Genomic DNA, 14,210 nt, shown 5'->3' on the forward strand with positions numbered 1-14,210 from the left:
GTTTGCTGCTATAGGTCATGTTCGCTCCCCAAAGAAAGAGGAAAAGAGAGAGAAAAGGAGAGGGAAAGCGAGAAATCATCCCCTAGAGGGGATGATTATGCCTCAGTCCCTTCTCCTCCTATCTCCTCTTGGGATTTAGAGCACGCAGACATACATGCCCTGTGTGATTCTCAAGCCACGGGGTTCAGGACTTAAAACTGTAAGCTGACCACAACGCCTTAACACTCATGCCATCTGCTGGCCCTCATACCTGGTTTTACAGACATAGTGGTGACACCTTAAATTCCAGGAAAATCTTCATTACAGAGTTTAGCCTCTCCAAAGAATTCTCTGTCTAATAATCCTCAAACTATGATTTGAGAAGAAACATATTTTGCCTAGACTGCATGTTTTTAAAACTATTTTCATCAGCAAATTCCACTGAAGGTCTTTAGTAAGGAAACTGCACACAGATGTTCTTGTGCTCTAGGCATGTTGCTTCTCTCCATGGATGTTCCCACCACCTAAACAAGTGCGTGGAGTGCTCCTCTCCTGAGCTTTCATGGTGATATTCAAGTATCCAATCCCTTTAGGTATCTGCACGTGTGATCCCAAGGAATGATCAACATTGTCCTTTTGTTTTCTTACTAGGTGATGAAAATGTGGTATATGCGTGACATGTGGGTTACTTCTTTGTTTTTTGCCACTTATTAATCTCTCCCCCCCTTTTTTTCTTAATTCTAGGCTGTTTGATGTGTGCACAGTATCACGAACAGACAGAGAAACCAAACTAACGTTAGTGTTTGAACATGTTGATCAAGACTTGACCACTTACTTGGATAAAGTTCCAGAGCCTGGAGTCCCCACTGAAACCATAAAGGTATCAAGAATGATCTTTTTGCCTGATCAGGCAGTCCACTATAATAGTTATGAACAGGAGCATTGTTTTCTTATGAAAATTGCCAAAATTTAAGCCTTGGAACTTGATAATATATAGTTGAAAATACCAACTAACTGAATGTTCAGAGCGGGATATATTCTAATTCATCAACTAAGTGGCATGTTCCAAGAATGGTGTTATATGCTAGTTCATTAATTTTAGAATGAAGTGAAGAAATCCTTCAGTTCTAATGTCTATTAAAATTATTTTAAAATATGTTTGTAGCTTTTGTGGCCCATTCTTAAAAAGTATAGTGAAATAAGTGTAGCTCAGCCTTTTCTGAGGGTTCATGTCTCTCAGTGACATAATTTAAAACATCAGTCATGAGTACATTGCTTAATTGTACACTGAACCATGGCCATAGAAATCTGAAATATGGTTGTTTGACACCTTTCTTCATTTTTTCTCATTCATAAATTATTTACAGGAAGACTGAGTGCCAGGTGCTATACCTATCTCTTAGGATTCAAAGGTGATTGAAACACATTTTCTGTCCTTAAAGGTCAGAAAGATAGATAGAGTGTAATTTTTTTTTTTTTGAGAGTTTTTTTTTGCTATAGGGCACGTGCGCTCACCAGAAGAACAGAGACAAACAGAGAGTCAGAAAGTGAGAAGTCACCCCCAAGAGGGGATGACCACATCGCAATCCTTTCTCCTCCATTCTCATGGGATTTTGGACCTGCACACATATGTGCCCGGCGTGAGTTTAAGCCACCAGGTCTGAGACTTGAACCACGGTCGACTACATGAGAGTCCAGCAACATAGCCATTACGCCAACTGCTGGTCCCAGATACAGTGTATTAACTAGAATTTATTTCTTCCTTTAAGTGTAATGGGAAAGGCTGCTTATTAAGTTTTATTGGTCTTCTTTCCATTCTGTTTCATTGAACTTCCCAGTAGATCTTTTAGACTTATATGTATTATGTACAGGTCATCATGAACATCTTTTTGTTTGTGTGAATTAGATGGCTTAATAGACTCCCTACCTTATCATTCATTGTTCAAAAATGAGTTATAGGGAACCAGCAGTTAGCGTTAATGGCTATGTCGCTGGACTCCCACGTAGTCGACCATGGTTCACGTCCCGGACCCGGTGGCTTAAAACTCACGCCAGGTGCGTGTGCATGCGTGCCCAAGATCCCGAGAGGAGAATGGAGGAGAAGGGATTGCAGCATGACCATCCCTCCTGGGGGCGGGGGGTGATTTCTCGCTTTCTGTCTCTATGTCTCTCTCTGTCTGTCTGGTAAGCACACGTGCCCTATAGTAAAAAAACCTCTCCAAAAAAAAAAAAATGAGTTATAGAGTTCAGCATCATTTTAGATAAGAGTTAATAACTGGAAATCATTTATCTTCTCAACAGAGTAAGAAACGTCTTTTAGTGATAGTGAGATGGTGATCAAAGATACTATATTTAGAATGTGACATGCTAAATGATTTATTTCTTTGGTTTTAGACTGATTCCCAGTATATTTTCTTCCATCTGGCTTTCATCGAGAAATATGGTGATTAGCATTAGACCCATTTCTTCCTGAGGACATTAAGGCTCTCTAGATGTAGGCTTTCCTAATTACATTTTCTTGGTCCTCTTATACCTCTGCCCTGCCCTTCCTTCCATCACTCTATTACAGTCCTGTGCCTTCTGATCTCTCTTTTTATAAGTTTGTCTAAAAACCTGTTCAGCATGCAAAGCAGGGCATAATCCCTTTTCATATGCTCTGTTTTCTGTCCAGATTGGATTCATCACTGTTCTCTCGGTATGGTCTGTGACTTTCCACCTTGGTGGAGATTTCTTTTGATTCCCCCACCAATAATTGTCTACCTAGATTTTTCAAGGCTCACCCCAAAACCGTTCTTACAGCTGAGTAAGAGTTGCTTCTAACACTTGTTCTTCGTAACTGTCTCTTTATCTTGTTTTCTGCATTTAATTGTGATTGTTTATGTATTTATCCATTCATTCTGGTACTCTGACAGTGCTTTGCACAGTGATATATGCATACAGGTACTCAATAAATGAGATATGTACCGAGGCTTCTTCAGATATAATTACTTCAGAATAATTTTTTAAATTATCTCCAATGGCTATATATGATCATTGCCTTTTTCTGATACATTTCTAAGTTCAGAGTTATTTGGGGGCATCTTTTTTTTGTTAAACATTGAGACAAAGTAACCATCTACTTAGAGCATGTGCCAGCACTGATCATTCGAGCTTCACCTTAAATTCTTCTTAGATATTCCAGGCTGCTATGTGGATTTGCAAAAGTATCTATGGAGTTAAAATGGTTCCTAAGCCAGAATGGTACATTAGACTAAGATTTAACCAGGCAGGGGTAGAAATGAAGTGGAATTGAGGAATTCTCAAGGATGAGGGAGGTGGAAGAGCAAGCTGGGTAGGAAGAAAAATAGGCAGAAGTTGTCAACAAAGTAAGGTAAAGGAGGAGTGCAGAAATAGTTGAGTATGGGCTTATTTCCAGAAGTTTTCTAGCAAGGTGATTTGCTTGACTTGTTAAAAGTTAAGAGTTTTCATCTGTCTCCAGAGAAAGAGAATGCCACTTCATTCTGTGTTGAATAGCAGATCCTCCTGAAGGCTGTTCAATTTCTTCATCCATCAGCACCCTCACTCACAGTCTGGAGGCAGTAACAAGAGACTCTGATTATTTACGATTTATGGTTAATAGTATATTGAGGTTTTTGTAGTAAATAAAACCATGGTCAAATGAAATATTTTAGGCAATTAATTTGTATGTTAATAGTTAATCAAACATTTTTTTTGCCAGTTTATAGGTTAATCAGAAGACCCTTTTTTGTCTTCATCCTTAATTTAAAAAAAAGACTTTGAATAATACTAATCTGCTTTCCTTCCTTACCAAATATGAGATTTTTTTTGAGGTTTTTGCCTTAGGGCACATGCGTTTAAGAAGAAAGAGAGAGACTGAGACAGCAAAAGGGAAAGTGAAAAATCACCTGCCAGTGGTGATGGCCACATAATCCCTTCACCTCCATTCTCCTCTGAGATCTCAGGCATGCACGCACACGCTCCCAGTGTGAGATTCAAGCTACCAGGTCTGGGATTCGAACCAGAGTCAGCCATGTGGGAGTCCAGCAACGTAACCACTATGCCATTTGGTGTCCCCTAAATATGAGATTTAAAAAAATATTTGATGTGGGACTAGCAGGTGCCATAGTGATTACGTCGCTGGACTCCCACGTAGTCAACCATGGTTTGAGTCCCATACCCAGCAGCTTAAAACTGTGCCGGGGGATCAGCAGACGGTGTAATGGTTACATTGCTGGACTCCCACATAGTCAACCATGGTTCAAGTCCCAGACCCAATGGCTTGAAACTCCCACAGGGTGCTTGTGCTTGGATGCCCAAAATCCTGAGAGGAGAATGGAGGAGAAGGGGTGGCGGTTTGGTCATCCCCTGGGGGCTGATTTCTCACTTTCTGTCTCTCCATCTCTCTCTGTCTCTCTGGTGGGCTTACACACCCTATAGCAAAAATCTCTCTCACAATATCAGCTAAACTTAGTATTGAAAGTATTCAGATTAATTAAGGTATTTTGTGAATCAGTACATTGTGGGAAAGAATAAAGGAATGAAAAGCAACTGTAGATACCAGAGACAAGGTAGGAGGAGGCTGGGAAATGGCAGAGGGTGAGAATTGGGAGGGGGGGGGAATATATATGGAATATATATATATATATATATATATATACACACACACAAGAAACAAGGTTTTTGCCTTAGGATGCATGTGCTCCCCAGGGGGGAGAGAGGGAGAGAGATAGACACAGTGAGAGGGAAGTTGAAAAAATCATCCCTCAAGGGGGATAGCCACACTGCAATCCCTTCTCTTCCATTCTCCTCCAGGATATTGGGCACACATGCACGGGGCACACATGCACGTGCCCGGCTAAGTTTCACGCCACCAGGTCCAAGACTCAGACCGTGTTCAGCCGTGTGGGAGGGAGTCCTGCGATGTAATTGTTACGCCATCTGCTGGTCCTTCCATTTGTTTTCGTACATGAGGTCACAAGTATGTGTGAAGGTTGATAGTACATTCATTAGGGAAACTACATAATTATTATAAGGTGCTCATGTCCGATTTTGATAAAGTAAGGTTAGGAGTTTAGGCCTGAACTGGTAATTGTCATCAAGAAGCTTGTAATAATAAAATGAAATCATAGCTGGTTCTTTCCAACATTTTGTTGTTGTTGTTGTTTCTTTTTTAATTGCCAGAGAGCATGTGTACTTGCCAGTCAGAGAAAGACAGAGAGAGAACACATCCCCCAGCAAAGCATGGCCTCCTTGTAATCCCCCTTCCTTATTTTTCCTCCAGTCAGAACTCCAGGCATGCACACACTCACACCTGGTATTCTCCAAGCAGCCAGGGTTAGGGCTTCATTTGTGCTTGATCACGTGGGCACTTCATTTAACTACTATACTCTGGGCCAGTCCCTCCAACATTTTCAAAAACACCTATTCTAAAAAATTAAATAAGCATATGTGTGCATCTTATTCATACTTCATCTTGAGGTTTTCATCACATTCTGTAATCTTTTTTTTTTTTGATAGGTACATCTGTTCTTAGTTAATGACATTTGCACAAACGAGCTTGTTGACTGCTGTACTGTAGAGTCAACAAATTTTATTTGACTGTTCAGGATTTAATATTATCTTCTTGGACTTCCATGCTTAAAATTTCTGAGGAGAGAAGAAATGACTCCTTAATGATAGTGTTCTTTTTTCCTTTAGGGCTTTTGACACATTTAGAGTGTCTGTGTTTATATAGCATCATCCATTTATGGGGCCATTATGAGAGAAAAGGGGCTTTTAAATTTTTACTTTTGTACTACTTGCTTTTATTTGCCACCCCGTGAGAGAGAGTCAGAAAGAACTAAATTCCATAAGCTACCATGGCTTTGTGGCTAAGGGAGCCGCATCTCACACAGCTGACCTCAGTGTTTGAATCTCTGACCCCGCAGCTTAAAAAACACACCAGGTGGGGAACCAGCAGTTAGTGTAATGGCTATGTCGCTGGACTCCCATGTAGTCGACTGCGGTTCGCGTCCCGGACCCTGTGGCTTAAAACTCACGCCCGGTGCGTGTGCGTGCGTGCCCAAGATCCCGAGAGGAGAATGGAGGAGAAGGGATTGCGGCGTGACCATCCCCCCTGGGGAGTGATTTCTCGCTTTCTGTCTCTATGTCTCTGTGTCTCTGTCTGGCGAGTGCACGCGCCCTATAGTGAAAAAAATAATAAAAATAAAAACCTTTCAAAAAATATATATATAATACCCTCTTTTACTGTCCCATTTATTTAGTGCTTAGTTGCTTATGTTCTCTTTACTAAGATGTGTCCTGGTTTCTTGGCTATATTACAGAATCTTTAAAAACGTATTATTGGGCTCTTCCCATGGTCTAGTGGTTAAGGGAGTCAAATCCCACATGGCTGACTGCCCAGTTTTAATTTCATCCCCAGCAACTTGGGTAGAAAAAATATTGCCAGGCATGTATGTATGCATGCCCGAAATCCCGACAGGGTGGAGACATGGAGGAGAATGGATTGTGGTGTGACCATGCCCCATTGAAGGATGCTTTCTCTCTCTCTCTCTCTCTCTCTCTCTCTCTCTCCCCGCCCCCCTTTCTCTGGCGAGCTCCCATGTGCTCTAGGTAAAAGAAAAAAAAAAATTAGTATCGTTCCTTGGACATTCTCTGCATATTAGATGTTAAATAAAATTGGCAATGTAATTTCACAAGTTTGAGGCACTTAAAGGTCACGCAGAAGATCAACAGCCTTTCTAAAATATTGACAAGGGTCCTTCTTTTAGCTCAGTGCTATATGACCTCTTTTGAAGAGGAATCATACAATTATAGTTTATCTATGTATCTCTGCGATAAATGAATTCTGTAGAGCTTAAGAGAGCCAGCAAAGCTCAAGGTTTAAATGTCGGTCTGTGTGGGTCATTTTCTCTGTAAATTAGATTTCGTTTTATCTTCAATTGAATGTTTCTTAGAGATTTCTGCTGGCTATAATATTTTCAGTAAGAGATAAAATGTACTATTAGGTTTATTTTACAAAACCCAGACTCCAGAGCCTGACACACACTCTTAATAGCACCTGTTTTCTGCCTCTGGGAAGTATCTGTTTTCATGAATAATACTGCTTGCTGTAAACAGTGACTCTGATGTCAATATGGGATGCCCAGGCCTGAGTCATCTTTCTCGATTTGATATAATGTGAAGTGACTGACCGGTCCCCTTTATTGCAGATGAGAAAAGTCTCTCAGATCCTCCTCTCTTCTCACTCCTAAAGGAATCAAGCCATGGCCCCTCTCTGATCCTGGTGGTCTCCATTTTGCCTGAATTATGAGCAGAGCAGGTGATTTGTCTCATCTTTGCAGGATACAGAGCAAATTAACATGAAAATATCGCTCTCAGAAAACAAGGCAGGCTTGAATGCCCTGTCGCTGCTGGTCATTAGCCATCTGCCACCGACACTCATACTCTGTTTATCACATTTGAAATTCAGAGCAGATGTTGCATAATAAGGTGATCCCAAAAACAAGGCAAGAAATTCAAAGAACAAATACCCCATGTTAGTGATAAAGATTCTGGAAAGAAATTTTTTCAGTCTAATATCATGGCTGCACTGAGTGTGTGTGAAACATAAACACACACAAATCTCTCCTGGGGCAATGTAAAATACTTTTCATAGTATCATCAAATAATTTTAAAAGAAAGTGCATATGTGAAAGATACCTGCAAACAGCTGTTTAGTATCTTAATGATTTATTTAAGATTTTTGCCATAGGGAGTGTGTGCTCACTGGAGAAAGACAGAGAGAGGGAAAGTGAGAAATCACCCCCCACCAAGGAGAGATGACCATGCTGCAACCCCTCTCTTCCATTCTTCTCTCTGGGTTTCAGGTGTGTGTTTGTGCGCGCGCACACACACACAGACACAGACACAGAGTTTGTTTTTAAGCTGCCAGGTCCAGGACTCAAACTCCAGAGTCAGCCATGTGAGTTCCAGTGTCTTAACAACCACACCACCTGCTGGCCCAATATCATTTTCTTAAAACAATATTCAGGTTTATTAAACAAAGTCTCATTTAACTTTCATCAACTTCAAGGTTTATGTTGGCACCAAATTTTGCATATAACTGAACTTTCAGACCTGCTAACACTCGCTAAACTGACTCCACTCTGGATTCTAAGGCCTCAATTTCTTCTTGCAATTTTTTTTTTTTTGCTTCTTCTTTCCATTTCTGTGTTTATTCTTGAGAATGGTTGATGAAACATCACCAGTTTGATAAGGTATTATTAAGCAATCATCATATGCAAGGGTGATGTCTTCTAAATTTTGGAGTTATTTCTTTCTACTTCTATTATTTCTTTAAGCTCTGACATTCTACTTGTATACCATGCAGATTTGTTTATCTTTTGTTGATCTTCACAAGTAACATTGGCATCTTCTGCAGACACTTTCTTCATAGTGGCCGCCATCTTGGCACTGGACTTCGGTGCCAGACGGTGAAGGCCCTGGTGGTGGCTTCTTTCCCTGTGCTCACTCCTCCCACTACATTCACTCATTCCCTATCACTCGTTCCTCGTCTGTCCCCAAAACACAACACTGTCTCCACATTGCCTCCCATTGGATCCCTAATAGATGATTCCTGAGAGTTGGAATATAGGGAATAACCTGGAAGGACTTGGTATATGCCAATTAAAGCTTTTTTTTTTTTAAGAATTTTTTTATGTTATGTATTATTATTTTTAAATTTTACCAGAGATAGGCAGACAGAGAAAGTGAGAAAGCAAGCTGCCATTTTTAGGACTCAAGCCGTGTTCAGCCATGTGGGAGTTCAGTGCTTTAACTACCACACCACCTGTCAGCCCCAACTCTTTTTTTTTTTCAAGCCAATGAAGTGGAATGTGTAATACTGCTCGTTCTGAGTAAATGACCTCAGTCATGCCAATGTGACTTTTACTACAAGATGGCCTCCACTGACAGCAAGTGACTCAAAATAGTTCACTCCTGCTGTACAGTTGGATCTGTCAAGGTTGTTAGTTTGTCAGGATTGTTTCCCAGTTTATTTCCTTCTTGGTACACAAGAAACTAAGTTCCCTATGTATTTTCTCTTTACTGACTCCCCATCTTCATCCCACTATCCCCACCAGCACCGCTATTAGTACCCTCCCTTAGCATCTTTTGATTCTGCAAAGCTCTGTCCCAGCTTCCTGCTCGGTTCTTAGCTTTTGACTCTCAGCATTGCTTTCATTTTAGCTTCACTGCCCTTCCACATGAAGGTAACATTTTATAGGACATCTTATACTGTGTAACCTAATATATGCACATTCTAGAACCTTACTATGCCTTAAAAAGTATGGCATTTATAGTATATTAATTATGGTGTTCAGAGGCATTCTGATTTTTAAAAAGCAGGCATCCAAACTTTAACCAAGAATAGGATGTATAGTCTGTGGAAAGTCAGTTTTGAATGCAGCCTTTTAGCTCAAAAGAAATGTTTTCTCCCCATAAACCACAACCTTAACCCTCTCTCCCCTACCTCCACACATACTTTTTTTTTTTTTTTGCTAGGGGGGGGGGTTAAAAAAATATATCGCCAAGCAAAAGTTTTGTAGCTAGTATGAGAGCAGACAAGGCAAATCAAAGAATATGACTATTGGTCACTCAGTAGAAAAGCAAAGATGATTAGAATAGTGTGTCAGTACTTGAGTTTACGTCAAATTTCGGAACTAATGTAGTAAGTGAGCTATAACAGTTATGGTCATTTAGATTCCTGAACTGTGGTGCTCAGATCTAAAATTTTGAGAGGTGAAATCCTCATTGTGATCTTTCATTCACTTTCTAGTAATTTCCATTCATGTTGCCTTACCACATTCAGAAACACATGTATTTTACCTTCCAGTGGCTTTCATTCCAAGTGAAAACTTGGCCACTCAAGTGGCCAACTTCTTCAAGGAGGACATTTTTAGGTAATCTAGATTTTAAGAACTCTACCAGAAATAAATCTTTATGCAAATTCCCAACCTTTTGTAGTAGCTGAAAATATAAAAAGGGAAAGAAGACAGAATTACGCAGATACATGATATTCTTATAAGAACGTAATAGAGTTATTTAGTGGCTTGATTTTTTTTTTTTTCCCAAGAAACTAACAGAGTTATTAAATGGTTTGATTTTCTTTTCCTCCAACAGGAAATACTACTTAAGGGAAAAAAAAAAAAAGCTCATGTCTTTTTAAAAAATGTACCAAGACTGACTCACTAGAATAAATACTGACTCACTAAATAGGCAAATGACACCTAGATTAATCCAATAGCAGATAAGTTGGAATCTTTTTAGAAAAAGCTTCCTCATCTTAGGCTTTGAATTTGTTGAAAGAGTCCATTAAAAAATTACAGGCAGAATGTACTGTGTATCCCCATAGTGACAGGTAGCACAGTGACGTTCTGCAGCTGAATGTAGCATGTGCTTAATAAGCTCTTTCAAATGATGGAGCACACACGGCTTCACGGTCAGCCTTCTTCTCTTCTTTGGCTATACTTCCTAGTAAGGTGAGGATCTTCGAATATTTATTCTCCAGCCTGACCTTTCCCCCATACTGAATGCCATTTGACATTTCATTGCCAAAACATTGACCGAGAATCCTCTCCCCACCTAAAGACTTCATCCGCCCAGGTATTTGAGTCCCAAACTTAGCTGTCATTCTTGATGTCTTACTTTCCTTCCCAATCTTGATCCATTCCAACAGTAACTACTTAAGGTTTTATCCTCAAATCATAATCTCCAATTCAACTACCTCTTAATATCTTCATTGCTAAAGCTCCATCAAACAAGCTTCCACTCTTGCACCTCTGTAGACTACCTTCTGTGTAACAACCAGAGGAACCTTATTAAAACATAAAAAGAAATTGTGTGACTCTTCTACTGAAAACATAGGTCCTGTGGTTTACCACTACCTATAGAATAAAATCCAAATTCCTACATGTTCTTTTCTCTTTTTAAATAAGCTTTATTGTAATTCGTGATTTACATAAAATCATTATACATCTTTGTATAATGACGCACAGAGTAGTTTTCCAAAGCATATATACATGTTCCTTTTTTTTTTTTTTTGGAGAGATTTTTGCCATCGGGCACATGCACTCGCCAGAAAGAGAAACAAAAAGCAAGAAATCACCTCCCAAGGGGGATGGCCACGCCGCAATCCCTTCTCCTCCATTCTTTTCTTGGGATCTTGGGCACACACATGCGTCCAGCATGAGTTTAAGCCTCCAGGTCCAGGACTCAAACCGCGGTCGACTACATGGGAGTCCAGCAACATACCCATTACGCCAACTGCTGGTCCCAACATGCTCGAGCTCCCTATTCCCCACCCCTTATACTCTGCCACTCTGATCTGTCCCTACTCCCTCCCTAGTTCATTGTCCTTCAGCCACACTGGCCTGTTCTTTCTGTTCTCCAGCATAGAGTGTGTATACTCAGTGCTCGTTCTTTTTCACATGCTCTTTGCCTCCCAGCTTATGTCATTTCCTCACCATCCCTTCCTTGACCACCTTGGCTTCAGCTGTACATCTAGTTACAGTTGATGTCATGGTACCACATTATTTTGTTTCATCTTATTCATTGAACTTAGCTAAAATTATTTCATTCCTTTTTTGGAGGGAAGGGGTGTTTATCTTTCCCAACCAGGAAGGGACTTGACATCAAGATTCTAGGTTATTGGGACCAGCAGTTAGGGTAATGGCTGTGTCGCTGGACTCCCATGTAGTCAACTATGGTTCGAGTCCCGGTGGCTTAGACTCACACCAGGCACGTGTGCGTGCATACCAAAGATCCCGAGAGGAGAATGGAGGAGAAGGGATTGCTGAGTGACCATCCCCACTGGGGGTGATTTCTCGCTTTCTGTCTCTCTTGTCTGTCTCTGTCTTTCTGGCAAGCGCACACGCCCTATAGCAAAAACCTCTCCCCCCCAAAAAAGATTCTAGGCTATTGAAGTATCCCCAGGACCATCATACTGCCTGAGACATAAGGACCCTCAGTAATGTCTGTTTGTAACTACACTAAATAGCTACCTTCTAACTATTGAGTAATTACCTTCTGATTCTATAATGTATACATCAGTATCCTCATTGTAAAAGTGAGGAAATGTCACTTTTTAAAGCATTATATTTTTTCCTTAAAATTCCATATATTATAGAAAAAAAGCTGAAAGTATGTCATAGCTCAAAACATCTACTTTGCTCTTGCACATTCAGTTCTTTATAGTGGGATTATCCATAGCATAGCTAAGAATGTGCTTGGTTGGCTTGATTTTTATATAGTCTGAAACCAATAACTGATCCCCACTAGATCCATACCACGTTTTCTCCAGTAAATAGTACTGACTTAATTAAATTTCAGAAGTTGTTCTGTTTTCAAGGTATGATATTTACTCTGTTAAATGTATTTTATGCTAAGGATGGGAAAACAAGGCCAATGAAGAGACTGATTGGTGCTTTGAATCTTAGATCATGTTCTCATTTCTCGGGAGATATATATATATATTTTTTTTTTTGAGAGGTTTTTGCTATAGGGCACATGCACTCGCCAGACAAACAGAGACAGAGAGACAGAAAACAAGAAATCACCCCCCGGGGGGATGGCCACACTGCAATTCCTTCTCCTCCATTCTTCGGGAGATACATTTAACAGATAATTTGGTAGTAATACTTTTTTTTTAATTTAAAGATAGCCCTCCATATAGCCACCAGTGTATGCAGAGTTCTTTCACATACCACTGTGAAAAGTAGATGCTTCAAAAGGTTAAATTATATTTTAAAATCTAATTTAAAATACTATTCTGTATTTATTTGGATTTTTATTATTTCTTTTCAGAAACTTCAGTTACCCATATATATTATTGAGTTTGGAAATTTACTGTTTACTAATAAACTTAGTAGAGCAGATGCTAATAATTTTCAATATTATCATCACTAAATTTAAATTTGTGAAAGGCATATAGAAAAGGTACCATATTATTTATCTTGGACAGTATCTTGTTCCTCATTTCTTTCTTTTTTTTTTTTTTGAGAAGTTTTTGCTATAGGGCACGTGTGCTCGCCAGACAGACAGAGAGAGACAGAGAGATAGAAAGCAAGAAATCACCCCCCAGGGGGGATGGGCACGCACGCCCACGCACCCGGCATGAGTTTTAAGCCACCAGGTCCAGGACATGAACCACGGTTGACTACATGGGAGTCCAGTGACATAGCCATTACGCTAACTGCTGGTCCCTTGTTCCTCATTTCTAAGCAGTGTAGAAAAGGTCAATCAGTCCTTTCATTGCAGTTCAGAAGATGATTGTTGTTCTAGTAAATATTTGTTGAATTAAGTGTTTTCACAAAAGGTTGTATAGTAAAGCTTCTCAAATCTCATAGTATTTAGTTATGAGAAGCAAATGTCTCCATATTGTTGTGGTTACTGTCATTCAGCTCTGTTTTCTTTCTCTTCCTCATCATCACCCTCTAAGAACAAAATTCTCCAAAATGATTGACTCTGATGAAAAATCAAATGAAGAAAATTTGAACCAAGTTTGAATTCATATATATAAATCAAAATTGATGCCATGCATCTCAGCATTCTGACCTTTGGAGTCTGAGGAAAAAAAGAATTCCTTTAGTATTAGGAATGACCAAACATAACTCTAATCTCTGAAAACCCTGGCTGCTACCTTATAGTGGTTAGTTTAATTAGGTTGCCTGGAAAATAGGCTGAACCCAAAGATTGTGCAAAAAATGAGTTACCATGTAGTAAAGGGTTGTAAAGACAGGTAAATGCTATGCTCTGTTTCTTCCTCTGTGGTTGGTGAACCACCTACATCACTACCACCTCAGGTGCTTGTTTAAAATGGCAGCTTGCCCTAACTGATCCCCATTCCCAAACATAATCTCAGGAGGCATTTGCCAAGTACTCTCTGGGGATGCTTATAGACATTGCAGTTTAAGAAATACTCTCCTACATTTTGACATATGACACAACTGGGAAGTGAAAAAATGTCTACCTTACTTTATGAAATGACTCAAACCTCCAAATACTTGTTTTCTTTTGATAGGTAACCTCAGCCATTAAGAGAGTTTTCATTGATAGGTAACCCCAGCCATTAAGAAGGTTTCTCTGGGGATGCTTATAGACATTGCAGTTTAAGAAATACTCTCCTACATTTTGACATATGACACAACTGGGAAGTGAAAAAATGTCTACCTTACTTTATGAAATGACTCAAA

The 14,210-nt window shown here is 39.8% G+C and overlaps 1 protein-coding gene and 1 pseudogene across 1 annotated transcript in view; one reads left to right on the forward strand and one right to left on the reverse strand.

Moving 5' to 3' along the window:
• The window catches only part of CDK6 (cyclin dependent kinase 6), a 258,036-nt gene that overhangs the window by 63,479 nt on the left and 180,347 nt on the right, over window positions 1–14,210 (forward strand). Inside the window, exon 2 of the mRNA XM_006155536.3 lies at window positions 724–859. Coding sequence (XP_006155598.1) covers window positions 724–859 — 136 coding nt within the window. The remainder of the gene's footprint in view (window positions 1–723; window positions 860–14,210) is intronic.
• On the reverse strand, window positions 8,033–8,426 carry LOC102487999 (prefoldin subunit 4 pseudogene; annotated as a pseudogene).

The sequence above is a fragment of the Tupaia chinensis genome, unplaced genomic scaffold (assembly GCF_000334495.1).
Source record: "Tupaia chinensis unplaced genomic scaffold, TupChi_1.0 Scaffold000460_1, whole genome shotgun sequence".
In the NCBI taxonomy this organism is placed as follows: Eukaryota; Metazoa; Chordata; class Mammalia; order Scandentia; family Tupaiidae; genus Tupaia; species Tupaia belangeri.